Source organism: Eurytemora carolleeae, unplaced genomic scaffold (genome assembly GCF_000591075.1).
Source record: "Eurytemora carolleeae unplaced genomic scaffold, Eaff_2.0 scaffold260, whole genome shotgun sequence".
Taxonomy (NCBI): Eukaryota; Metazoa; Arthropoda; class Copepoda; order Calanoida; family Temoridae; genus Eurytemora; species Eurytemora carolleeae.
In genome coordinates, this window is record NW_019396613.1 from 1 (window position 1) to 27,831 (window position 27,831).

Consider the following 27,831-nt stretch of genomic DNA (forward strand, 5'->3'; position numbering starts at 1 on the left):
AAATCTTGCCCCCCCCCTAGATTTATTTCTGTATACGCCCTTGAAAATTGCATTAGTTTCGGCAAAGATCAAATTTCTCCTTACCCTCTAAAACATATTTAGATAAGATCAATATCAGCAGACATGTACAAAATATTACATTTTAGGAGGAAATCGCAATCAATCACAGTTTTTAACAAAAAATTAACAACTATTGCCACAGCAAGCAAGATTGTTTACCCATATTACCAAAAAAATATGATTAATATGTTTAGGTTATAGTAGATGCTATGATGCAAATCTCTATAATAAGCATTTAAAAGTAAAGACATTTTGCTGGAGGCCATAGGGGTGCGGCTACGAAAGAACTTCAGGTGAGCGCGTTGCCGCAACTCTAAGTTTGTAAGTTATTTGCGGGATGGAGGCTTTTAGGAGACCACACAACAATTATAAAAATTATTTTCCAGGTTATGTTAGGTAATGATTTTTTATTGTAATGGGTAGTTGCCCTTTTCCAGAAGGAGGGGAGGGGCGTCCACATTGATTAGTAAATAGTTAAAATTATTGAGGAATAAAAGAGCTGCATACAAAAAAGTATCAAATGGTCCTATTACAGAGGATCAACAAAGTCAAGAGGAAATCAAGAACAGCAAGATAAAGACAAAATCCGAAGAAAAAGTTCAACCGTTTAAAATTGGTCCTGAGGATGAATGCCAGTTTGTTCCTCTTATTTCTGAAGAAGACGACAGGAAGCGCCACAAATTTAAAAGGACGTTAAAGACGACCTGATATATTTTACCTAATGGTTGGTTTTTAATGTTTTTGGATCTTTAAAAGGTTCTACAGAAAAATGCAAGAAGTTAAACAAAATTCAAATTTGTTAATTCCAACCATTTTCGTTTCGACCCACTCAGCTTAGAATCTCAAAACCAAGCTATAAGATCATATTCTCGTGGATCTCCCAAGTTTCTCCAATACAAATTTTAGGGTAATGTACGGTAAAATAAGTTACGACCCAAAACTCTAATTTGAAGCTTGATTTTTGGTTTCTTAATTCATTTGAGTATTTTTATGGTTTAGTTAATGATAAAGCATACAGAAAGCCAATTTTGGCATATAAGGAACCCGAACTGAAAGAAAACGGACTAAATATACTCAAATAGATTCTCAAAAAGGGTTCCCATTATTTCGAAAGAAAGTGCAAATTTTTTCTTTTGCTACGCCACATTTTTGTGCAAAAAAAAAATTGTCCTTCAATTTGAAGTTTTTGTAACTAAAAGTAACCAATTCAGAGTAGCATAATCATAATTTTGTTTGTATGTAAATTTTTGAATAAACCCTCTGTTGTTTGATTCCTTTTTTGCGCAATTAGCGAAAAAACGCGCAAAACTTGTTGCATTTCATGCGGAAAAGATGCGCAAAAGTTCGCAAACCATATTCTCAAGTACAAAAGGTTGCAACAGAGAAATGGAACATTTATACTCGACGACACAAGTGTCAAATATAACAAAGAAAACGAAATCTTCTTTCATTAATTGACATTTTTTCAAGGACTAAATGTAAAAGTGTAAAAACAGTAAATTAAGAACAAATAAAATTGAACATATTTTACTGAAAGACAAGTACTTAAGTCTAAAATAATCACTGTTATTAATAGTTTTGTTGGACACAACAACTAATTGTTGACACTTGTGACGTAAGAATACAGCTGTACTGAAAGTGTGCAAATTCTACATTGCCATCTATTGTTCTAGAATCTTTTAGCGTCTTTGAAGTCTCATCCTTTGTGAGTAACCCTGTATATAACGTATAATGTAGTGCTCTTCTGCTATTTGTTTATGATAATAATGTGGTGCTACTCTGATTTATGTTATAATAATTATGTGGTGCTACTCTGATATGTTTATGATAAGATAATAATGTGGTGCTACTCTGAAAAATGTTTACAAGATTAATATGCAGTGCTACTCTGCTATGTTTATGATGACATGATTTATGTTTATGAAAACAATGTGGTGCTACTCTGATATATGTTTATGAAAACAATGTGGTCTACTCTGATGTATGTTTATGAAAACAATGTGGTGCTACTCTGATATATGTTTATGAAAACAATGTGGTGCTATAGAAGAATGATTCAAGAGCTTACACCCAAAACTAAATTAATCCCGTTGGATCCAAAACGCCCAATGGTAAGTTTTGATAATAAGTCATATTTTATGCAACCCTTTCACGATTTTAAAGGGGTCTCTGAAAAGGAATGTAAGCGTAATTTCAAGTGAACCTCCATGCAAAGATGGCAATGACCGATTCACTACTGTACCCTCAAAAGCTTTGTGGGTACAGTATGAATGGGAATTGTCAGAATTAAACACTTTGAAACCTAATAAAACGACGATGTCTTCCACATTATTAATCAGATAAAGATTTCATGGGAACTGTTGAGAATCGGGCATTGTCATCTTTGCATGTAGGGTCACTTAAAATTTCCCTCACAGTCCCTTTAACACCTTTGTAACAAATTCATATCCAGCTTTTAAAACACATGAACATTAATTAACCTATCCCGAGTCTGGTCTGGGAAGAAATCATTTTCATTGGAGTACTATTATTGAAACCCCATTTTGTCGAAGATCCCCAATCTCATCGGAGACTGCTAGATTTTCATTGAAGACTCCAAGCTTTTCATCAGAGACCCCAGATTTTCTTTGAAGACTCCAAGCTTTTCAACGAAGACTCTATTATTTTCAGCGTATAGACCCCATCATGTTCAGCGTATAGACCTTGAGACCACAAGCTTCTTATTGGAGACCCCGAGTTTTTCAATGGAGACCTTAATAGAGTTTTTAATGGGGACTCCAATGAAAATTTGGGGGTCTCCAATGTAAACTGGTTTCTCTGATAAAAAGGTTGGGATCTCCCTTAAAAGGTCTGGATCTCAAATAAAAAGTTGGGATCTCAAATGAAAAGGTTGGGATCTTCAATGAAAATGTTGGTATCTCTAATGAAAAGTTTGGGATCTCCAATGAAAAGGTTGGGATCTGAAAATATGTGAGTCCTGATAATAATCAAGGTAGATTTCTCAATCCATATTTGTAATCATAAAAGTATCAATTAATTATTTCCACTTTTTTTGATACTTTTAGCACCCCTTTCCCCTAATAAAGTGAATAAGTTTTGCCCCCCCCCCCCTTTCAGACAAAATTCTGCTAATTTACGTCCGGCTCTTTTTCAGCGGCAAATCAACGAGTACCTTGACAGTCTGAGGATTGGCCATGAAGTAAACAAAGATGAACATGAAAATACTAAATGTGTAAGTGTTGCAACCTCGGTCCCATTTGGGATCAGAACTGGAATATATGAACCCTTGGGATCAGGAATATATGGACCCCTGAAACAGAACTGGAATATATGGACCCCTGGGATCAGGAATATTTGGACCCCAGGGATCAGGAATATATGGACCCCTGGGATCAGAACTGGAATATATGGACCCCTGGGACCAGGAATATATGGACCCTTGGGATCAGGAATATATGGACCCCTGGGATTAGAACTGGAATATATGAACCCCTGGGATCAGGAATATATGGACCCCTGGGACCAGGAATATATAGACCCTTGGAATCAGGAATATATGGACCCTTGGGATCAGGAATATATGGACACCTGGGATCAGGAATATATGGACCCTTGTGATCAGGAATATATGGACACCTGGGATCAGGAATATATGGACCCCTGGGATCAGAACTGGAATATATGGACACCTGGGATCAGGAATATATGGACCCTTGGGATCAGGAATATATGGACCCCTGGGATCAGGAATATATGGACCCCTGGGATCAGAACTGGAATATATAGACCCTTGGATCAGGAATATATGGACCCCAGGGATCAGGAATATATGGACCCCTGGGATCAGAACTGGAATATATGGACCCCTGGGATCAGGAATATATATGACCCCCCGGGATCAGGAATATATGGACCCCTGGGATCAGAACTGGAATATATGGACCTCTGGGATCAGAACTGGAATATATGGACCCCTGGGATCAGGAATATATGGACCCCTTGGATCAGAACTGGAATATATGGACCCCTGGTTTTAGGAATATGTGGACCCATCGTTTTCAACTGTAATATTTATCTTCTTTCACAAAAATTGATTAGTATTTTGCCAATTAATCATTAAAAACAAAATCTGAAAACAAATACTTAACAATATTTCAATCATTATATCTTGGTTACAAAAGCGTTGACATGGTCGGATAGATCAGAATAAATGTCTTTACCTGGCAAAACTTTTAAGTACGTGGGCCCGGTCTTATTTTATAACTTTTATCATGTTTTTTTTGCAGGATTTGTCCCAACCATCTGGAGCAAAAAAATCACATATGAGGTTATCTATAACAAAAAATTAAATTACGAATTTATGATCTTACTTTAAACAATTTTAATCATGCCCCCCCCCCCACCAAAAAAATCACTTTCAGAACAGCATTGAACAATTTTGGAATAATAGAAGAAAAACATTTTTAGGAAAAAGTAATTTCTACTTCTTTGAAATTGAAATAAATATAAAATATCTCTATTTAAAAATATTTGTAGAATATTTAAAGCATTTAAAATGTGAATTTAATTGTCTCTCTACGCTTAAAGAAATTGAGTTTTTTCAACAAACTTACATTTTCTAACCCCCTATATCTTTGCAACCTGATGGTGTAATCCTTTGATATTTCAAACTTAGACTATTTGATCTAACAGAATTAATAGTTTGAAATATCAAAGGTCTAGGAAAACGGGTTGCTAAGTTATAGGAATTATAAAATCTGAGTTTGCGGCAAAAACTCAATTCCTTTCCTAAGTGAATCTTAGTAGTTTAAATTTCAGGAGTTTGAATTTAAGAAGTTTGAATTTCAGGAGTTTGAATTTCAGGAGTTTGAATTTCAGTATTTGAATATCAGGAGTTTGAATTCAAGAAGTTTGAATTTTATGAGCTTGAATTTAAGAAATTTGTATTTCATGAGTTTAAATTTAAGAAATTTGAATGTGTTTGAATTTCAGAAGTTTGAATTTCAGAAGTTAGAATTTCATGAGTCTGAAGTTCAAGAGTTTGAATTTCATGAGTTTGAATTTAAGAAGTTTGAATTTTATGTGTTAGAATTTCATGAGTCTGAAGTTCAGGAGTTTGAATTTCAGTATTTGAATTTCAGGAGTTTGTATTTCCTGAGTTTGAATTTCATGAGTTTGAATTTAAGAAGTTTGAGTTTCAATATTTGAATTTCAGTATTTGAATTTAAGAAGTTTGAATTTCATGAGTTTAAATTTAAGAAATTTGAATTTCATGTGTTTGAATTTCAGAAGTTTGAATTTTATGAGTTAGAATTTCATGAGTCTGAAGTTCAGGAGTTTGAATTTCAGGAATTTAAATTTCAGGAGTTTATCATGTGAGGATGCTGAGAAGGAGATTATTTACAATAATCTGATGATGACAAGGTATTGTTTAGATGTTAGGTATTTTCCCAAAGGTATTAATCACGAGTGCGATTTCCCAAGTAGTAACTTCCAAATGTGCAATTTTCCAAGCGGCCAATTTCCAAAGGTTATATTAGGCCTTTTGAGTCACCGCAGTCTGCAGTGGGGGGTCGAGAGCTGCGGCTAGGATGGGCTAGAAGGCCGTGGGTTGCGACTAGAACAGGCTAGGAGCCGAGGATTGCGGCTTTGGCAGACTTTGGAAATCGCATATTTGGGAGGTTTTCATTTGGAAAAATACCCTTGGGAAATTGACGCTATGGAAAATGCCTTTGGAAAATAACCTGACATCAAAATTTATTCAAGCTAAAATCACAGTTAACAATACATGCTTAAAGCGTAATTTCAAGTGACCCTCCACGCAAAGAGGAGAATGTCCGATTTACAATGTTACACTTTAACATTTTGTTTATTCAGTGAGCTCAGTGTGTATTTCTCTGAAATAGTGTTTGAATTGCCTTAAAGCCAGAGTGTACGCAAGCGTACAGTAGTTTACACTGTACGCTGGCGTACACATGGTGTTACTTGTTTCCATCGAAAATGCTGCATATTTATGTCAAAAGCGGTTTTTATAAACAAGTGTTACAAGGGTTTCTGTAGATTGATAAGGATATATCCGACATCTATAATCAGTCAAATAGGGATAAAGGGTAAATCTGACACTCAACTCTACTAAAGGAGGGTCATTTGAAATTCCGCCTACTGTCCCTTTAATTTATCATTTTTTTCAATAGTTTCAAATTTGTTTATAAAAAATATCTTTTGTTTAATATTTTCATCAAATATTTTATTTTCAGAGTGTATGAGATGATGAGAGAAAATAAGGTATCTCAACATTTATGGAATTAAGTTTAATATTTTGTCTTATTTCTTATATACATTGTACTTATGTAAGCGCTAACTAATCTCGATGTGGATAAGCATTGAAGCAAGCATGTACTTAATAACCTCTAACAATTATTTGAATTGATCTATGACTTATATGTCCAAATATTCGACGAATACTATTAGTTTAATAATTTTTTTGCATTTAACACATCATTATTTTTTACTCGGGTTTACGTTTTTTATAAAGGGGCTGTAAAAGTATAAATAAAGGGGGTATAGGCTAAAGCCAAGAAGCATTAGGAGTTGATAACAACCACAAATAGTCCTTTCTGGTTTCCCTGTGTCGAGAAATTGATATGAAACTGAGTCCGACTTATACGAAAACTCTAACTTATGCGAAAACTCTAATATACGTAATATTGTATTAATATCGACCCAAGTAACAAAAGTGAGGAATTTCCCCAGATTCTCCAACCGTGGATACGTAATATTGTATTAATATCCACCCATGTAACAAAAGTGAGGAATTTCCCCAGATTCTCCAACCGTGGTGACTTTCTTTAAGGAATTTCCGAGGAATTTCTCGAGAATCATTTCCTGTAACTGATTCCTCGGAAATTCTCGAGAAATTCCCTAGAAATTCCCTAGAATTGGTCCCCAAGATGAGAGATTTTTGTGGGATCACAGTTTTGAGACTCAGTTTCGAGAAATTCCTGAGAAATTCTCCGGAATTTTCCCCCAAGAAATTCCTCAGAATTTCTCCAGAAATGTTCTCTGGAAATTCCTGAGAAATTCTTAGGACTTGGTCACCATGTTTACGGATTTTTAGGGGAATTTATTAAGAGAATTAGTTTCAAGAAATTCCTGGGAATTTCTCCAGAATTTCACCCAAAAAAATTCCTGAAAAATTCTCCGGAAATTCCTGAGAAATTCTTAGGACTTGGTCACCATATTTAGGGATTTTAAGGGGAATTTAATAAAAGAATTAGTTTCGAGAAATTCCTGGGAATTTCTCCGGAATTTCACACCAAGGAATTCCTGAGAAATTCTCCGGAAATTCCTGAGAAATTCTTAAAACTTGGTCACCAAGTTTACGGATTTTTAGGGGAATTAGATAAGAGAATAAGTTTCGAGAAATTCCTGAGAATTTCTCAGGAATTTTTCTCAAGAAATTCCTAAGAATTTCTCCGGAAATTCCTGAGAAATTCTCAGGACTTCATCACAGAATTTTCAAGTTCCGTTTTTCACCAATAGGTGTGTCTGAGGTTCTCTTCTTTCATGCACTGCTCAAACTAAATCTTTTTGTCTTTGCATCCTTACTGATAAGAAATGATAATTTACTTCAGAACCATCTTTTAAAAAAATATTTAAAAATTTTAAAACATTTTTTTTTAATTTTTTCTTGACAATTCAGTTGTCTGAATAAACAAAATACATTACAACTTCAGTAAGATCAAAAACGACTATAGCATTCTGACTTAAGAAGATGGTTATACTTCTAAAAAGTTGGAGGGGCAATATAGTTATAGTTATAGTTATTCACTACTTTTGTAAGTGAATATTTCAAGATATTCCTGAGGAACTCTTGTGAAAATCTGGGGAATAGTTCCCAGGAAATTCCCAGAAATTGGTTCTGAAGACCTTTTCGCTACAAATTTTTGGTTTTTCTGAAGAATTGGTAACAAGAAATTCCCTAGTATTGGTTACAAGAAATTCCTTGGATAGAGTTACGAGAATTTCCTCGGAATGGGTTACAAGAAATTCCTGGGACTTGGTTCCTCGGAATGGGTTACGAGAAATTCCTGGGAAAAGCTGTCGACATTTTTAACGGATTTTCCTCTGAAAGATTCCTGGGAATTTCCGCGGATTTTCCGCAAAATTGTTACCTGGGGAAGTTTTAACTTTGATTCAAATATACCCCCTTTCGTTTTACCTTAACAGTCCCTGTAAGCTAAAATAAATTTGAATTTTTTTCTTTCAAAAATCAATTTTGTTTCAAATATCGGATTTAAAAAAAATAAGATTTGTTTAAAATTTGATGGGCAACGCCATGGGGCCGGACACTTGAGCTAGTTTTAAATATATATTAATTTAGGATAAGTTTGGAGAGGTCAGCTTGGAGGACGTTAGAGAACAGATGGCCATGTACAAACTAAACTGAGCAGTTGACTAATGTTTAATCCAAATAACATTAATGTTAAAAATCTGACATAATAAAGATTGTTTTTTTTTTTCAAATAAATTCTGTATCAAATATGATACTAGCTGAAATGCTCCGCCTTGCCCATGGAAAAAATGTTGAAATTTTTTTTTTTGAAAAACAAATTGAGTGTCCACCGTTTGATCGGCTTTAGGGAACATATATACGAATTTCTTGTTTTATTATATAGAATACAAGCTGGAGGGCCTGGTGTTGCCCCTAAAAAAAATATCGAAAAAATAGATTATTTTAGCCTATGTAACCCCCAGGCTACTCATGAGTGCCTTCAAAAAATTCCAGCCCATTCGGTCCAGCCGTTAGGCCAGCCAGAGGGAACATATACATGAAGGTTTTGTTTTACTATATAGAAAGAATATACAGTAGTAATATTTATTTGTTTGTTTGTATGTCAGATCATAATTCATGAACCTCCTGATCGATTTGCCTCAAATTGATTGGGAGACTCGTTTGCTTGTTCTTAAAATTTTAAGTTCAGTGGGTCGGCTTTTACAGCTATGGTTTATTTCCAGCCATGCTGGTTTTCCAAGTTTTTTCATAGTAATTTCTATTTGTTTGTCTGATCATAACTGTTCAACCTCCTGACCTCTTAGCCTCAAATATTAAAGGGTGAACGTATTAGAAATGCGGGAACATTCTTAGATTGGTTTAAAAATTGTAAAATTAAGTGGGTTGAATTTTATAGGCACAGTTTAGGTTACAACTTACAAGCAAAACTGGATTCTTTTAAGCTAGCAAATTTAAGATGCATGAACAGCCATGTTTACGGTGATAGGCAACAATATCTAAAAAATGAAGACGACTTTTTTATTTAGTTTTGTTTGTTAGAATTTACAAATAATTAAAGAGAAGCTCTTTTAATTGCTAGGTTCTCTTGGTTTCCATTTTTTGTGTAGCCGTGCTTTTAAAAAGCTTGATGTAAATTAAAAGTAAAATCAAAAGTCGTCTTCATTATAATGATAAAATCGCCTACCACTGTACAAAACGTTAATTGGATAATACACTTATTTAAGTGTATACATTGGTTCATCTAAAAAAAATTATTTTTAATTTCCTAATGCAAAAGAATTCTTTTCAAAAATAGAAATCTAATTTAATAATATTTTACATTTGCAATTTTTCGAGAACATTTTTTCAAACATGTGTATTTACTGAATGATGTCAATTATCTCTAAGTTTTACAACATTTATATTTCGACAACTGATTGGAGGACAGGATTTAAATCCAAAATGTGAAACGCCGTCTTCACCAGCTCCAAGTTCACAAGTCACCTTAACATTTTTAAATATTTTTTGCGATTTTTGTAAGACATGGCATGCCACGTGGGGCCGTAACTGGAGGGGAGGGGACAGGATAATCTATGAAATGACCTATCTATAAAGTAACCTACCTGAATATGCCACACCTGTAAAATGAATAATCTATGAAATGACCTATCTATAAAGTATCCTATCTATAAAGTATCCTATCTATAAAGTAAACTTTCTATAAAGTAACCTATCTATAAAGTAACCTATCTATAAAGTATCCTATCTATAAAGTAAACTATCTATAAAGTAACCAATCTATAAAGTAACCTATATGTAAAGTAATCTATTTATAAAGTAACCTTTCTATAAAGTAACCTTTCTATAAAGTAACCTTTCTATAAAGTAACCTATATGTAAAGTAACCTTCCTATAAAGTAACCTATCTATAAAGTAAACTATCTATAAAGTAACCTATCTATAAAGTAACCTATCTATAAAGTAACCTATCTCTAAAGTAACCAATCTATAAAGTAACCTATCTGTAAAGTAAGCTATCTCTAAAGTAACCAATCTATAAAGTAACCTATATGTAAAGTAATCTATTTATAAAGTAACCTTTCTATAAAGTAACCTTTCTATAAAGTAACCTATCTATAAAGTAACCTATATGTAAAGTAACCTTCCTATAAAGTAACCTATCTATAAAGTAACCTATCTATAAATGAACCTAACTATAAAGTAACCTATCTATAAAGTAGCCTATCTATAAAGTAACCTATTTATAAAGTAACCTATCTATAAAGTAACTTAGCTATAAAGTAACCTAGCTATAAAGAAACCTATCTATAAAGTAACATATCTATAGAGCAACCTATCTATAAATTAACCTATTATAAAGTAACCTATCTATAATTAGTAACCTATATATAAAGTAACCTATCTATAAAGTAACCTATCTCTAAAGTAACCTATCTATAAAGTAACCTATATATAAAGTAACCTATCTATAAAGTAACCTATCTATAAATTAAACTATCTATAAAGTAACCTAACTTTAAAGTAACCTGCTTGAAAAATGACCTTTAACTAACCTGTTGATCTATCCAGCAGCCTGCGTAAGGTACAGAGGAGTACACTGAAGGATAGGCTTTGTTACACTCTAGTCCCCAGGCAGTTATACCTTCAGGCGGATATACCCTTTATTTCATAGGTTAATCAGAAGATCATGCCCCCCCCCACCCCCTCCTTTCATAAATATTAGAAATTTTGGAATTAAAATATTATTTTACGGTAAACTAGCAGATTTTCTCGGCATTATAAGGTTTTATCCGGATGAACAGAGTTTAAGTTTTTTAGTTTTTTATTTTAAAATTGTTCCCGAGACTTGTTTTGGTTAGTTTTTTTTCTGAAAACGAAACTATTATTTTTGAAAACAATCTAAAACTAAACGAAAAAAATCGTTTTCCGATCGTTTTCAAAAACGATTAACAAAACCCTAACCGTGAATAGGCACTGGAAAATACTTACTAATACGATCTTTAGTTGCTAGATGCAGCGCGGCTACAGATCATATTTTACGCTATTTTAGTAAATATTGCGCAGGGAATGTAGAACCCTTCATTTCAATAAATCCTGAGTTAGGAAAAAAAGGGGGTTAACAGATTTAAATATAGGGTTTCCTAATTGATATAGAAGTCCATCCTGAAAAATAATACTTTTTTGTGTTTTCTATTGTAATATTCATTATCAATATTAATTTACAATCCTTTACTGGCCTTTATAATTCTTTACCTGGCCTTTACAATCCTTAACTGGCCTTCACAATCCTTTACCAGACCTTTACAATTCTTTACCTGGCCTTTACAATCCTTTACCAGACCTTTACAATTCTTTATCTGGCCTTTACAATCCTGTACCAGACCTTTACAATCCTTTACCTGGCCTTTACAATCCTTTACCAGACCTTTACAATCCTTTACCAGACCTTTACAATCCTTTACCAGACCTTCACAATCCTTTATCTGTCTTTTACAATCCTACACCTGGCCTTTACAATCCTTTACCTGGCCTTTACAATCCTACACCTGGCCGTTACAATCCTTTACCAGACCTTTACAATCCTTTACTGGCCTTTATAATNATACCTGCACAGATGAATAAAGGATCAAGGTGTATACCTGCACAGATGAATAAAGGATCAAGGTGTATACCTGCACAGATGAATAAAGGATCAAGGTGTATACCTGCACAGATGAATAAAGGATCAAGGTGTATACCTGCACAGATGAATAAAGGATCAAGGTGTATACCTGCACAGATGAATAAAGGATCAAGGTGTATACCTGCACAGATGAATAAAGGATCAAGGTGTATACCTGCACAGATGAATAAAGGATCAAGGTGTATACCTGCACAGATGAATAAAGGATCAAGGTGTATACCTGCACAGATGAATAAAGGATCAAGGTGTATACCTGCACAGATGAATAAAGGATCAAGGTGTATACCTGCACAGATGAATAAAGGATCAAGGTGTATACCTGCACAGATGAATGAAGGATCAAGGTGTATACCTGCACAGATGAATGAAGGATCAAGGGGTATACCTGCACAGATAAATGAAGGATCAAGGATAAAGAATTTACTGAGTGCGGATTGCCTCAATTTAGATTCACATGTTGAAAAATCCACTTTAGACAAAATTTATTTAAATCCTTTATTTCTTAATATTCTTAATTTAAGAATAAATTTTTGCTTCTTGTTTAAAAATTGGCATTTTCAAATTAGTAATTTATTGATTTAAAGAATTCCTAAGGGCTGCTCAATCTTCTTTAAAACCATTTCCAAGGATTGATTGGTGTCAATCTGAAATAAGAAATGCGATTCAACAACTTTAAACAGATAGTTAATTAAAAAACCATTTAATAAATTTTAATTTTACACCTCTAAATTTATATGTTTAACCCCTTAGACATATTTTACTATGGTCAGGAATATCCTATGAATTGACCGGACCTAGTTTTCCCTAATTAATGTGATTTCTAGTTTCAGTTCAGTCTCAGACCAGTATCCCCCTGAAACCCAAATGTAGTAATTGATTTCTGGTTCTAGTAAGTTTTAGACCAATTTCCCCTGACATCTATATAATAAAAGCGTTTCGCTTATATTGTAGTATTCTCTTATTACTACAAAATGTGCAATGAATTGGCAAACTTAACTAGCAAACTTTGATAAGATCACACTTCAAGTTATTCTACTTGTATTAGACCTAATATCTTTGCAACCTGATAACATTGCAGATCGGGTTATTTCCAATACTCGGACCTAACCCTCATGCGTTGCTGTTATCTTTGCAACCTGGCAATATCATACTTCAGGCTATCTCTATCATGCAGAGTAAACCTTTATACAATTATTTGCACGTGCAATAGTTAACACCCAAAGTAATAAACTCATTTTCTACTATGTTATTACATTTATTTACATAATCATAAAAGCATACATAACATTAAATAAAGATAACTGATGACATGATTATTAGCCTTGATCCCTTTTATTTATAAGGTTTCTTAGCTTAACGTTTAAGCACTCTCTCAGTTAGGTAACCGAGCCTATCGTGCATGACTGATATAGCATTAAGTCCGTCTATCAACTTTATATCTTTACTATTACAGGTATGCTGGTCAACCCGCTCCTGCATAATCTGGAGCAGATCCCAAACCTGATTAGACAGCCTGTCCCTGACCTCTTTCATAGTTTGGTCAGGATGCAGTCTGTGCTCTTGCTCCCAAGCCTTCCCTGTGTCCCAAACCTCAACTTGGGGGACAACAGTATGCTGTCGGGAGCGAGTGACCTCCAGAGTAGAGGTCAGGAGATCTATAATCTCCTTTCGGAGTTCCTTGACCTCTGTATCAAGCTTCTCCATCTTCTCCAGGATATCTTGCATATCCTCATCCTCCTCATCATCCTCTGATACATCCTTAGCTACGTTCTCGTCCTCTGAGGCTGGGACAGTGATAATAGGAGTGTCTCCACTGATGAGAGGAGTGATATCAGCAGGATCAACTTCCTCTTCATCCAGTTCTACTTCCTCAATGTAGGCGGGGTTCAGTATGATAACAGGAACCCGGTTCATCTTCTTCTACGGGGTCTCGTCCAGAAAGGTTCTCTCTGTATGCTGTCTGTGCACTGTATATAGCACAGAACCCTGAGCAGTATTGTGCAGGAGACTTGTGTCTACTCTGCTACGGCTCGGGTTGTACTGATCCAATCTGGTCTCTCCGATCTCACATTGTATCTAAGGGACTGTTCACCCTTTTCTGGTTCAGTCCGGAATACAACATGATAATGCTTAGCAACATGTAAACTCGATAACAACAGTGTAAACTTTTATTCCATTTTGAGAGATAATATCCCGTGTAGTTTACTGTAATTTGAAAATCTTCTGGGATATTATTTCTCTTAATTGTCTTGGGACATTATGAGGAATAATGTACCAGATTTTTTTTCAAATTACATGTCTAAATTCTAAATTCTGGATTTCTTACTAGATTTTGCGGATTTTACAGTTTTTTTTTCGAGGTTTTTTGGTTTAGAAATGAATAAAATTATATAATCAACTGCCTTGTAAATAATTTGGGAAATTATATTTTTGCCAGGATTTTTACTTAATTAATATTACTTATTATAACTCTAAGCAGTTGCATAAATAGATATTAAATCAAAGAATTTAAATTTAATTCCAGGGTAAATTCATCCAGAAATAATTAAAAGTATATTTAAAGAAATACTGAGTATAATGGAAAGATCTAAACACAAAAGTTTTAACCTCTCTTCAAGGAAACTGAATTTATATATAACATTTCTCAGAAAATCTATCAAGAATATGATCAGAGGATGAGTCACAGAGCTTCCCTAATCCCTACAGATTAAACTAAAAGTGAATTTAAATAAGTATATAAGCCAAAAATCATGCATTACTGTTGTCTAACCTTCAACTTTCAAGTCATAGTTGGTATAAATCTTTCTGATAGATTTATAAAAATTCAGTTAATCTTAAATTAGGGGTAATTAAGTACATCATTATATGCTCCGCCCCAACTACATGCATAAAAAACCACCATTTATCCTTGAACGAGAAAATGAACTATACCTGAAGGAGGGTTCGATCGCTTCTTTCTCTTTCATCATCAGAAGCTAGAAAAAAATCCTTATTTATTTTGTTATTTGCAAATTAATCTTAAATTTTTATCAAAAGATGTTCAACATGAAATTAAATAAATGTTTGGTTTACATTTCCTCACCCTGCTCGTCATGCAAATCCGTCTTCAATTTCTCCCCAATGCAGTCTTTATCAATTTTATTATCCTGTTTGTAAAAACTTATATTAATGGAGAAATAATGAAACTATACAATACAAGGCAATACAAGCAAATACAATACATCCTGAAATATGTAATTTGATTATCCTGTTTATAAAATCTTATATTAATGGAGAAATAATAAAACTATACAATACAAGGCAATACAAGCAAATACAATACATCCTTAAATATGTAATTTGATTATCCTGTTTATAAAAAAAGAAATGGTCCAGGGAAACTAAATTGTATGAAGAAATGGTCCAGGGAAACTAATTTATATAAAACTAAATTGTATAAGGAAATGGTCCAGAGAAACTAAATTGTATAAAGAAATGGTCCAGGGAAACTAAATTGTATAAAGAAATGGTCCAGGGAAACTAAATTGTATAAAGAAATGGTCCAGTGAAGCTAAATTGTATAAATAAATGGTCCTGGGAAACTAAATGTTAAAAACTAAATAAACTATAATATGTTAAACCACTGCTATATTTTAAATTAAACTTAATTTTAAACAAACCAAAACATATAAAAAGAGACGAAAGTAGAAAACCAAACTTTAAAGGGACTGTAAGCGTAATTTCAAGTGAACCCTTAAATGTTGAGTGGTATGTATGATTCACAACTGTACCCTTTAAACCTATGACAGATCAAGGTTGTCGGACTTATCCTAATAAATCTATAGAAATGCATTTTATTGTTCTTCTTTTTCCATAAATAGTTCCTTTCGAATTTTTGAAAACCGTTTTTAACGTAAACTACTTAGTACAGAAGGAGGACACAAGTAACGGATCAGCTGTGTTGAGTTCATATACAGAGTGTCCCACGAAACATGACAGTTGGTGAATAATTTAAAATGTCTTCTTCCATGGTTACTTAGGTTGTTAATACCAAAGAGAAATATAATAATTTTTAATGGTAATCATATTATAGTAAAATTGATTTCAAAGTAAAATATATTTTAGTAAAAGATTTTATATGAACGAAAAATGCAAAAAGCCTTTAATATTTATTACTGTATTGGGAAGAAGACATTCCAAATAATTTACCAACTGTCATGTTTCGTGGGACACCCTGTACATTTGCGTAGATTTACAAAAAAAAATTAAAAGAAGAGTAGCCGGAAATTTAAAAGAGTATAGTTTAACAAAACTCTCCGAGTTTCTATTTTTGGGTTAAATACATTTCTGTAGATTTACATAAAAAAAAGAGAACTAACCATGCAAATATTAGTTCTTAGTAAAAATGTATTGACTTCTACAACATTGCCTCAACTGGGCTCTGGGTTTAAAGAAATTCAAGCAGGTTTCGACATTAAATCGGATATTGCCCTTTTTGTATTGGCGATCACTTGAAATTACGCTTACTGTCCCTTTTGAGGGAATTGTTATAATATGATTTGAAAACAAGCCAATTGTAAACTAAAATAAGGTCTAATCCAAATATAAAGGAACATTTTAAATTCAGGGTGTCCCATCACGAAACATGACAGTTTGTGAAAAGTTTTAAATGTCTTCTTCCATAGTTTGTTAAGTTGTTTGAACCCCAAGAGAACAATATAAAATTTTCATGGCAGCCATATTATCATAAAATTGATTACAAAGTAAAATATATTTGAGTAAAAAAATTTTTAAAATAAATAAACTGCAAACAGTCTATAATATCTAATAGAGTATATGGAAGAAGACATTCAAAACTTTTCATCAACTATCATGTTTCGTGGGACACCCTGTAAAAGAAAATAAACCCCTGTAAACAAATGTTACCCGGAGATATATGTTGCGAGATGGAAAACTCTTCATTTACAAAAATGAGAGCAAAGTCGTTGTGAAGATTTTCAGAATTAGCTTCAGGATAGATGAGAACCTTCTCAGGTGTTCTAAACATGATAGAATTAAAGGGATTAAAGGGATTGCTCTAAATAAGATAGAATTAAAGGGATTGCTCTAAACAATATAGAATTAAGGGAATTTAAGGGATTGCTCTATACAAGATAGAATTAAAGGGATAAAGAGATCGCTCTAAACAAGATAGAATTAAAGGAAATAAAGAGAATTTTCTAAACTAGACAGAATTAAAGGAATTGCTCTTAAGAAGATAGAATTGAAGGGATTAAAGGAATTGCTCAAAGCCAGATAGAAACAAAGGGATTCAAGGAATTGATCTAAATAAGATAGCATTGAAGGGATTAAATGGATTGCTCTAAACAAGATAGCATTGAAGGGATTAAATGGATTGCTCTAAACAAGATCTAGTTAAAGGAATTGTTCAGATATATAAGAAAGCAGGCACGTGTATTTAGCCATCCTTTATTTGTTGCAGAAAATGCGCTGGATACACTTGATGGGCTGGTGCAAGTAAATGCGTTTCCAGTACGTTACAGTACAATATTTCATAAGCTATAGAATATTTCCCAAAGCACTATATTTGAGATATCCTATATTTCCCTAATTATAAAAATGTGAAATATAGAAATAAACCTGGTTTGATGTTGAAGTGGTTCATCCCTGGTTGAACTATCCCACTCCCCACACCTGATTTCAAGTTCATCATCACCAAAGTCTGAAGGAAATAAAAGAATTTAATGGGACTGTAGACGTAATTTCAAGTGACTCTCTATTCGTAGAGTGTCATGTCCAATTCACAACTGACTAACTGACTAACTGTCTAACTTACTAAATGACTAACAGACAAACGACTAACTGACTAAAAGAATAACTGAGTAATTGACTAACTGACTAAATGACTAACTAACAAACAATAGCTGACTAACTAAACAACTGAATAACTGACCAACAAACTAAGTATACTAACTAGTTACCGTCTACAATATGAGCTGCTGTAAGAAGAACCCTGGGTGAGATTAATGAGGCTGCTCCTTCATACTGCTTTTTACGCTTGCCGTCAACTATTAATCTAAAAGTAAAATTTAGGAAGAATAAGGCCAGTGTCTCATAATGGTATCTGCGCTTTACAACATTATTTTTAGAAACTTTAATATGTTAAAACTCAAAAGAAAACTTTTTTTTTGAATTGCAGAAATCAATCAGATATCGGGTTTGAATCTTTTAATCATAGGATATAAAGTTTTAAGACACTTTAATATCGTCTCAATATCTAATACTAAATTGCTCCCTGTGATTTTAAGGTCTCTAATTCTCAAGCGAAAATCTATGAGAATTTTGCCAATTACTTCTTAAACACCAAAGTTAACAACAAGTGCTTTATGTTGCTAAAATGTACATGTAAAGGGCTACACAAAAGCATAAGTGAGTTAGAGCGGTAAAATCAAAGCCCAAGGCGTTGCGACACTTTAAAGTTGACAGCTGTCTTAAAAATTGATACCTTGACAATATAACGCAGATATGGGGGAACTCCCCGAATCCAAGTTTTTTTCTTTCATTGCTCACAAATCCTTCAACTCCACCTTCATTATGCTGACCTGCCAAAAAAATACTATTTTGACAACAAAATTATATCATTCCTCAAATTAGCTATTTATGACGTAAATGCTAAAATTTTAATCAATCTGAAAAATTAACAAAATTTTAAATACTCCGAGCTGGGAACTCTTGTATTGAGGATATCGATCTTAATTGTTAATCTGTAGATCAGTTCAATCATTATCCGATATCCGCAGTGTAATTGTACCATGGAAAGCAGATTTTAACGAAGAGATTAGGCAGTGATCCTGACATTAAAATTGCCCAATATTGATATCGGGTTTATGAGAATATAACACAAAAGTTCAGCTGCAGCTCTGGACAACATAATTGTTTCATTTATAAACTTATCAACCTCCCATAGTATTATTATCATTAATAAAATATTATTTTCACAGGGTGACCCACATACAGGGTAATAGGATGAGACTTCAATGGCGACCTAAGCTGTCCAAAAATATTTATATATTAAATACATAAATACATAAATCTCCTTAGAAAGGATGGTCCTTGTGTGACGCTTGCTCTAACTCCTTAAAAGTCTGCCCGGTGGTTGAAATGAACCTGAGTTTAGAGTGCTAGAGGTTGAATATATGTTACTACCATGGATACAGTCGTTTAATGACATAATATTTGGTTTGGAAAAAAAGAACCAAGTTTACGGCTTTAGAGAACCATGAACCTAATAAAAGACTCGTTTAATGACATAATATTTGGTTTGGAAAAAAAGAACCAAGTTTACAGCTGTAGAGAACCATGAACCTAATAAAAGACTGCAAATGAATTCCGTGCAATCGTCTCTGAAGTCTCATTCTTTGTATATAATCCTGTATCTTCAAATCATTAGCTCAGGCATTTCGAGAAACCAGTTCTACAGCAGGAGCAATGAAGAAAATGACTAGAATAGGTGATTACCCATCTAAAATAATGTGAACAGTCCCTTATAATATTAAAAATCACCGCATGAAGATCTTGAGGCTGGTTGCTCTGTTTTAAAATATTGCAATCCTAATCCTTCACCATAATAACAACAGGTCTCAGATACTTCTGGACATCTTGATCGCAAAGCTTGACTAAAAAAAATATTTAATAATTAAAAGAATAAGGTTTAAAATGATCCTATATACAGAGTTACTTTAAATATTATTTAATAATTAAAAGAATAAGGTTTAAAATGACCCTATAAAGAGTTACACTTACATGACCAATAAATAAAGGTTTTCCTTTAAACTGTCGTCTATACAAACACGTTGGAGATATTATTGCGCGTTTATTTGAAAACTGCAGTTTCTCTCTATATAAAGAGTCTGAAGGATTTATGTAGAAATATTATTCAGAGATTTTATATATTTCTTTTTGTTACTCAGAAAGGTCATCAAAGGACAATGATCATCGGGGTACAGATAGATAAATAGAATTACAGACAGATATACAGAAAAATAGAAGAAATAATACAAAAAGAAAAAATAATTATGATATTAATATAAAGATAGTTATAGACAGAAAGATTGATAGATAAATATATAGAAAGAGAGATAGATAAATAGATAGATTGATAGAAAGATAGACGGATAGACAGATAGATATGTTGATAGAACCAAAAAGTACCTTCTGGTTTCTGGGGATGGTAGGGAAGGTTCTTCAGCTTGTCTTAAAAAAATAAGAAAAATAAAATTTAAAAAATGAGTTTTTTAAATAAAAACAATATTTAAATTTTAATATTTAGCGTTCGGTTGTGACTGCTAGCAATTTATTTATATTTGTATTTTCATTCGAAACTAACTCAAAGTTACCCACAAAGGATGAGAATTTAATGACAACCTTAAACTTTTGAATATGAAATCTGAAGGTTGAATTTTTGTTTGCTCTCTTGAAACTGTCCAATTCGGAATAATTTCATAAAAAGGATTGATTACAATACGTTCAGTCTCATATTTGTGGGCGACCGTGTACATAATTGGGATGTTTTGGCAATGTTTAACTATTACCTCACGGAAAGTACATTTTGTCCAGATTGATCAATATTTCCCTAAACAAATTTAAATTAAAAAAAAAATATAATTTCTAAAATTTGAGCCCTGTTTTACTTATTATTCGGCGTTTTTTTTTCCAAATTAGTTTGATTGAGATTTAAAAGACACCAAATATTTGTTTTGACCTAAATTGATCTAATGTATTATTGCCCAACGGATTGCGTACTCCAAAAACCAGAAATGAATCTTGGAGTTCAAAGTGAATAAGTTCTTCAAATGTTAAAATCTCGTTCTTCTCTCGTTTTCCAACAAAATAAGAGAGAGCAGCTCTGTAACTCCATGGTAAATTGAGGAGCCAATAGAATAAGAGAGAGCAGCTCTGTAACTCCATGGTAAACTGAGGAGCCAACAAAATAAGAGAGAGCAGCTCTGTAACTCCATGGTAAATTGAGGAGCCAATAAGATGCAGCGATTTTTGTCTGGTAATATTTTCTAATTTTTTTAGTATTATTTAACTTTCAAAATTTATTTAACAAATATAACCTAAAATCGAGAAGTTTAAATGCATAAAAAGTCGTGGTAAAAAAAACTCGGCTTTTAAATCGATCTGCTTGACATTCTTTAGTATCTCCTATAATGAAATTTCTAAAAAATAAAGAAGAAATTCAAAACTCAACGAGGATTTTAAAATCTAAGGCTCTTAATTGAATCCCATGTTTGTTAGCATTTCTTTAAAAAAAATCCATGGATTTTGACTCATGTTGTACCTTTGTAATTTGCAATAGCATGTCTAATTTTGTGAGGTTGCCCTAGTTGCCCTCAAGGGATGAGATTTCAGAGACGACTTTACAAATTTTACTTGCAACTTGTCAGTTATGTTTATTATAAATGCAAGATGGTAATACCCTTATTATTAATATTTACAAGCTATTGCTGAAAACGCTCAAGAGACCTTAGGTTGTATTATGTCTCATTTTTTTAGTTTTTTCCTACTTTAACTATTTATTATATATATTTCTTCTATATTAACTTTCATTTTTTGTGATTAACCTTGTTTTTATACTCATGGATAGAAAAAGTGTTAAGAGTTCTAAAACCGGTTTTGTAATCACTTATCTGCAAAATTTCACTGTCAGAAATCATTATTTTTAAGTTTAATCAAGATTAATGTAGGAATATATTTGTATGCATTTCAATTTCAACTTCTTAACTTGTTTAGGTAAAGGGATCACCCATTAAGAGGATATCGAACATTTTGAAAGAAAACTTAATTTACAATGATCCTCTACCATGAAGCCCAAATTACAATGATCCTCTACCATGAAGCCCAAATTACAATGATCCTCTACCATGAAGCCCAAATTACAATGATCCCCCTACAATCTTCATCTATCTGAATAACTATGATAAATGGAGATCCATCAATGAAAAAACGGAAAAAATAAGTTTTGTGGAGTACGAAGATCTTGAAGATGAGTGAATCGAAAGCAACATTTAAAAATCTTAATTATTAATAATTATAGTTTCCTCTTACCTCTATACAAAGACGAGAATCAACGCAAAAAAATCCTAAAAAAGTTTAATATCAAAATCTGAAAAATAACTTTCATCGACCTTTTTTTAATAAAGAATGTAATTTCGATTACGAGTTGATCATTAAGGGCATTGCAACCTTTTTTCAAACTGTAATTTTTATATTTCAAATATAGCGTTTAAATTTTTAAAATTTTTTTTCATATTGAACAGAGATACAAGTTTCAATTTCTTCGTCGCTCAGATTGAGAGACACCGCAATTGGGATTATACATATTTTCAATATTATCTATGTTTGCTCATGGACAGATATTGACAGAATACCGTTGTGAGTAAGACTATAAAATATATCTAGGTTCACTGAAATCAATGAGTAAATTATCCCAGGCCTCAATATAGTTTAAGAATAATTTTGATTTGATTTAGAATAATAATTTAGAATTGATTGATTGATTTTTACATTTTAGATTATTTAATTAATTTAAATAAATTTTAAATCAAGAAAAGACCAAAATACCGTTTAAAATTTTAAATTACGGCATCAAGGGAGCGTAGATACGATTCACCGAACCCAGAATTGCCTAATCATGAGGATGAAGGAGATGGAGTCAAACCTTATAGAAATCCAACGTATAGAAACAGCTACGTATAGCAACAAGGCGTATTTTCCGGGCGAACATTTTTTATATTTTTGAGAAATTAAACGTTTTTGTAAAACATTGTATAGCTTATCACTATCATTATCATAATTTCTATTTTTTTAACATACCCTAGACTTTAATGTTTAATATGTACATTTGTACTGCTCTCTATTGTCCTTAAGGTCCCCCAGATTTTATTATGTACTGACAACATAAATTAATGATTATATGGTTATACATAAAATTGCGTGTTACGAGTAAAAAATTAATTCATAAAAGTGCTATCTACAGTTTTATTTTTAGAAAAAAATTTCTTAAAAGTATAAAAAAAAAGTTATCCAGTAATGCTAGTATGATTTCATAAAATTCCGTTTTACCATTTAAATGAAAGCATTTTATGAAAATTACATCTACTTTACACTGATTATTTAGTTTCTCAAAAATATAAAAAATGTTCTCCCGGAAAATACACCATGTTGCTATACGTAGCGGGTCCATACGTTGAGTTTCTATAAGGTTTGACTCCGAAGGAAGGAGACGTCCATGTTTATCTCTCTTAAAATTGATTATTTTCAATAATGGCTTCTCTATAAAAATGACTATAGGATTGATGCTAAAGATGCAATGGAGGAAATTGTTGGACCCAAATTCTTTTTTAATTAGAAAACCGAAGGCATCTATAGATGTATACATTATTGGTTGGATAAAGGGTTTATTAAAGGGTATCATTGTGAATCGCGCACCACCCTCTTTTAGATTCACCTGAGTTTTCAAAATCTGCACATTCTTGTCCAAGCGCAAGAGAAAAAAGAGTTAAAATTAGAAAAATTTCAAACATCGTAGAAACCTATGTTCTGTTCAAGGAACCGGTAAACCAACACTAAACTCAATGATGAATTTATACAAAGCAAGAGAGCTTATGGTAGGTACGAAACCAGAGAATCTTGAAAAACAAGTTTTAAAAAACTCATGTGAATCACAGGTACTAGTGAGGGAGGGAGGGAGGGAGGGAGAAGGAGGCGAATTGTTTAAATGTTAAATGCTAATTTGTACAGCTAATATAATCAATAAATCTTATTTAATTACCAATTTGTTTTTTTCTGTTCATGTTTTAATCAAATTAACATGATAAGTGTATATTCAATGCGAAAATTCTTGAATTTATATAAAAAACAGAAACTGCAAGTTTTTACGTAATTGAGAAATCAAAGCTGCCGCATTTGGCCGCCAGGTGGTGTCTATGCTAATACAGAGGTGGCGCGTTCTGTGTATGCAGAAATTCTTACATTTTTATTCACTTTATTTTTAAATAATAAGCTATTGTAATAGTTTTTTAAGTTAAGGACAAAAGTGAGATTTAAAAGTTTTTTATTATATGATGTAATTATACTTAAATTGTTTACCTGAGTAATTTCAAGTTACCCTCCTTTTATAGAGTGGCATGTCCGATGTACCTTCATTTCTCCATCGTTTTGAACCAACTGAAATGCACGAGTCACTTTTGTAGAGAAACCACAAATGAAAATAATCAGTTTTCAAAATGGGAAACATGGATATTTAATGCAGACAAAGCTTTGAAGGGAATTGTTGTGAATCAGAATTGAAATTATGTCTGCAGTAAGTTTATAAAATTACTCAATTGATTCTACATTGATTAAACTCCTTTATAGGTTTTTGAAATTTGAAGAAATGAAAAAATAAATTTACAAAATGATTAAAAATAAAATGCTTTAAAAGTACTGCCTCCAAAATCAAGAATCCAAGGAATTTATCAACAAATCAAATTTTCACCCAGCCCCCCCCCCCCTCGTACGCCCCTGAATGTTCCTTATCTAAAATGTGTTCCCGACTTAGAACGCATTCCTGATAATAAGGACGAGTTCCTGATTTTAACGTTTTTTAAGCAATTTCCGTCCGTTCCACATTTGTTCTTTTAATAATCGTTTCAATATTTTTAAGACCACGTGTTAAATGTGTACATTCTTTTTTCAGAACGATGGGATCGTTCTTGGCAATTCCGTTTGTTCTCTTAAAAGAACAATCGTTCCCGAGGAACGATTGTTCCTTTTTCGTTCTTATATAAATCGTTCCATACCTGTTACATTCTTTGTGCTCTTGATTGAGAACGATAGATAGATAGATTTATTTATGAAAAAGTTTCGAAGGGGGAACAGGTTGAGGTGGAAGGGACTGGGTGAGGGGAGTGTGGGTAGAGGTTGGGTAATGGGTATAGGATTTAGAATGCATTCCTTATTTAGACCGTGATCATATTATATATATATACATTCTAATCCAATCTTTAGTGAGTTCAGTATATGTATATTTATATTTCTCAGGTGAATCTCTGTTATTATAATATATATATATATATATATATATTTTATTTATATATAAAACAGTATCTATCTATCCTCTGATTAGGGAATCTTAAACCTTATCAGTTACCAACCAATACAATTCAGATCTACACTGTGAGTCCCTTCATTCAGGTTTCTTGCATCTAGATTATTAACTAGATAATTAACTAGATAATTAACTAGATTATTNTAATATTAAGGAAAATGAGAACCTGCAGCCGTGCAGAGGAAGCCGGAGAAAGGAGAAAAATTACAAACACATAAAATTCTGAACTATTCCTCGTAGCATTTTATTTTATAAAAAGGGAAAAAATAAATTTGAAAAAAATTGAAATAAATTATGAAAGAATTAAATTTTAAGCTTGGACAAATGTTTTTGATGAATAATCACAATATTGGCAAAATGAATTGTTTTCGGAAATTCGACGTAAAATAGCAATTTGTGTCGGAAATATATTGATTGATTGATTGATAAACGTTTATTTCTATACACCTTATTACTGGTGTCTTAAATCTCGGAAATATATATAATGTTAGGAAACATTTTGTGTCAGAAGTAGTTTTTCAGGTTAGCTTTGCTTTCGGAAAATTCAATAAATAATATAATATGAAATATTTAATTTCGGAAATATATTGTTCAAAAACATTTTGCGTCGGAAATAGTGTCAGAAGAACATTTGTCTCAGAAATACAGTTGAAGGGACATTTCGCGTCGGAAAAAGTGTCCTAGGAAACATTCTGTGTCGGAAATACTATGTTAGGAAACACTTGTTTTTGGAAATATAATGTTTGGAACTATTTTGTGTCGGAAACAATAATATGAAACATTTTGTGTTTTTAAGTGTTCCATAAACTTTTATAACGATAATCTTGTTCAGGTTGTTAAACCTTTCCTGATCAATGTATAGATTATTAACATGATACTAGATTATTAACAGATACTAGATTATTATCAAAATACTAGATTATTAACAAGATAGTAGATTATTAACAAGATACTAGATTATTAACAAGATACTAGATTATTAACAAGAAACTAGAGTATTGACAAGGAGCTAGATTATTATCAAGAAACTAGGTTATTAAAAAGATACCAGATTATTAACAAGAAGCTAGATTATTAACAAGATTATTAACATGATACTAGATTATTAGTAAGAAGCTAGATTATTAATAAGAAACTAGATTTTTATCAAGAAGCTACATTATTAACATGATAATAGATTAATGACAAGATACTAGATTATTAAAAAGAAGCTAGATTAATAACATGATACTAGATTATTAACAAGAAACTTTATTATTAACAAGATACTAGATTATTAGCAAGAAGCTAATCATTAAAAAACTAGATTATTAATAAGAAACTAGATTATTGACAAAAATTGAGATCATTAAAGAGTGGAGGAAAGAGAGTCAATGCATTTATATTCATATTATTCAGTTCAAAAATGCCTGTTGGAATGCAAATTTGTACAATTATTATATTGTCAGTGAAAAGGTAAGGTGTGTGTGTGAGTGTAGGGGGGGGGGACAGATACAAAGGAATTAAGTCTTTGCCACAAACTCTGTTTTTCTGATCCCAATATCTTTGCAACCCAATGTCGTAGATCCTTGATATTCTTTTTGATTATCGTAACGTGGCGAAATTCCCTCCAGTATATAAGGAAGCCAGATTCCTGGTTTCTTCAGTCTAGTAATTACTTCCAAAGCGGAAACATCTCCTCCAGTCGGTCTTCATATCATGGGTAAGCTCTTTCATATATATTAGGTCACTTTATAATCTGTTGTAATGTAATTTAAATTCATAAGTACTATATTTTGAACCACAGTGTGATTTGGACTTGTATTTAAAATTGATTTGACTAATATGGACTTAGAAAATAAATGATTGATTGATTTACATCTTCTTAACTTATAGATAATACTTATAGGACTTAAATATTGGAGGAAATAGTTAACATAACCATAAGGTATCATGTCTTAGAAACAATTGTTCAGAACAAAATTATAGGACTGTCTTGAACTTAGAAATGTTAGTAAAATCATAATATTAAAGTATTTGACAATCATTGATAAATATTTCCTAACATAGAGATAATACTTAGAATAAATCGAAATGCTTCTAGAGAAATTAAAAGGGGGTTGGACTTAGAAAATAATCATTTCCAATAAGAGGACTTATAAGTGTTAGAAAATAGCTGCCTTACTATGAGGGTCTTGAACTTAGAAATTTTAGGAAACCATAATTCAAATTATTTGATATCCATTTATGAATATTTCATTTCTCAAGGAATCCAATCTTCTGAACTTCCATCTCCATCATATAGATCAAGGTCCGCTTCATTTCCATAAATACATGACATGAATAACGTAACATTGAAACAAGGTTAATTCAGCATAAGATCCGTTATAAGTTTTCAATATATGTCCTATCCATTTATAGCATAAGTCTTTTCAATTGAATTTTCACTGAACCAAGGCCTAACTTAAGCCGTAAGAAATAATCAACGAATAAAGTCCCGCGTGGCAATTAACATCAAGGCGACGTTGATTAAGTATAAATAAATAAAATGTCTTAGATTTAATGAAAGAAAGAAGGTTATTTTAAAATTTAGTTTATTTGGTCTAATAGTAGTTATCAGTTTATCCAGTGGAGTTTTCTCTTCTGAGATCCATCCTGAATAGAGAAGAATTAATATTTAGG

The 27,831-nt window shown here is 32.3% G+C and overlaps 2 protein-coding genes and 1 long non-coding RNA gene across 3 annotated transcripts; 1 reads left to right on the top strand and 2 right to left on the bottom strand.

Moving 5' to 3' along the window:
* The first annotated feature begins 227 nt into the window (after positions 1 to 227).
* LOC111706324 (uncharacterized) lies at positions 228 to 8,802 on the top strand. The gene is made up of 8 exons (XM_023479172.1): positions 228 to 353; positions 596 to 728; positions 2,108 to 2,171; positions 3,215 to 3,292; positions 4,347 to 4,387; positions 5,425 to 5,484; positions 6,318 to 6,345; positions 8,444 to 8,802. Exons 3-8 carry the CDS (start codon positions 2,112 to 2,114, stop codon positions 8,507 to 8,509), a joined length of 333 nt encoding a protein of 110 aa, XP_023334940.1. The 5' UTR covers positions 228 to 353; positions 596 to 728; positions 2,108 to 2,111; the 3' UTR covers positions 8,510 to 8,802.
* Positions 8,803 to 8,924: 122 nt separating this feature from the next.
* Positions 8,925 to 10,997, bottom strand: LOC111706325 (uncharacterized). Its single transcript, XR_002766213.1, has 2 exons — positions 10,909 to 10,997; positions 8,925 to 9,838 (listed from the first exon to the last, which is right to left on the bottom strand). It is a non-coding gene; the product is annotated as an uncharacterized LOC111706325 (long non-coding RNA).
* Positions 10,998 to 16,434: 5,437 nt separating this feature from the next.
* On the bottom strand, positions 16,435 to 23,660 carry LOC111706309 (serine proteinase stubble). Its single transcript, XM_023479150.1, has 10 exons — positions 23,530 to 23,660; positions 22,128 to 22,162; positions 20,609 to 20,649; positions 20,229 to 20,270; positions 19,581 to 19,693; positions 18,523 to 18,619; positions 17,999 to 18,093; positions 17,658 to 17,739; positions 16,906 to 17,056; positions 16,435 to 16,458 (listed from the first exon to the last, which is right to left on the bottom strand). Exons 1-10 carry the CDS (start codon positions 23,603 to 23,605, stop codon positions 16,435 to 16,437), a joined length of 756 nt encoding a protein of 251 aa, XP_023334918.1. The 5' UTR covers positions 23,606 to 23,660.
* Between the last annotated feature and the right edge of the window lie 4,171 nt (positions 23,661 to 27,831).

Excerpts from the sequence above, each read along its gene's own strand:
- LOC111706324 (XM_023479172.1), top strand. The coding sequence starts at position 2,112 with ATGATTCAAGAGCTTACACCCAAAACTAAATTAATCCCGTTGGATCCA. Across the intron at positions 2,172-3,214 it reads TGGATCCAAAACGCCCAATG|CGGCAAATCAACGAGTACCT; the intron begins GTAAGTTTTGAT and ends GCTCTTTTTCAG. Across the intron at positions 4,388-5,424 it reads GCAAAAAAATCACATATGAG|GAGTTTATCATGTGAGGATG; the intron begins GTTATCTATAAC and ends TTTAAATTTCAG.
- LOC111706309 (XM_023479150.1), bottom strand. The coding sequence starts at position 23,605 with ATGTTTGAAATTTTTCTAATTTTAACTCTTTTTTCTCTTGCGCTTGGA. Across the intron at positions 19,694-20,228 it reads CCATCCCCAGAAACCAGAAG|TCAAGCTTTGCGATCAAGAT; the intron begins GTACTTTTTGGT and ends TATTTTTTTTAG. Across the intron at positions 17,740-17,998 it reads AGCAGCTCATATTGTAGACG|ACTTTGGTGATGATGAACTT; the intron begins GTAACTAGTTAG and ends TATTTCCTTCAG.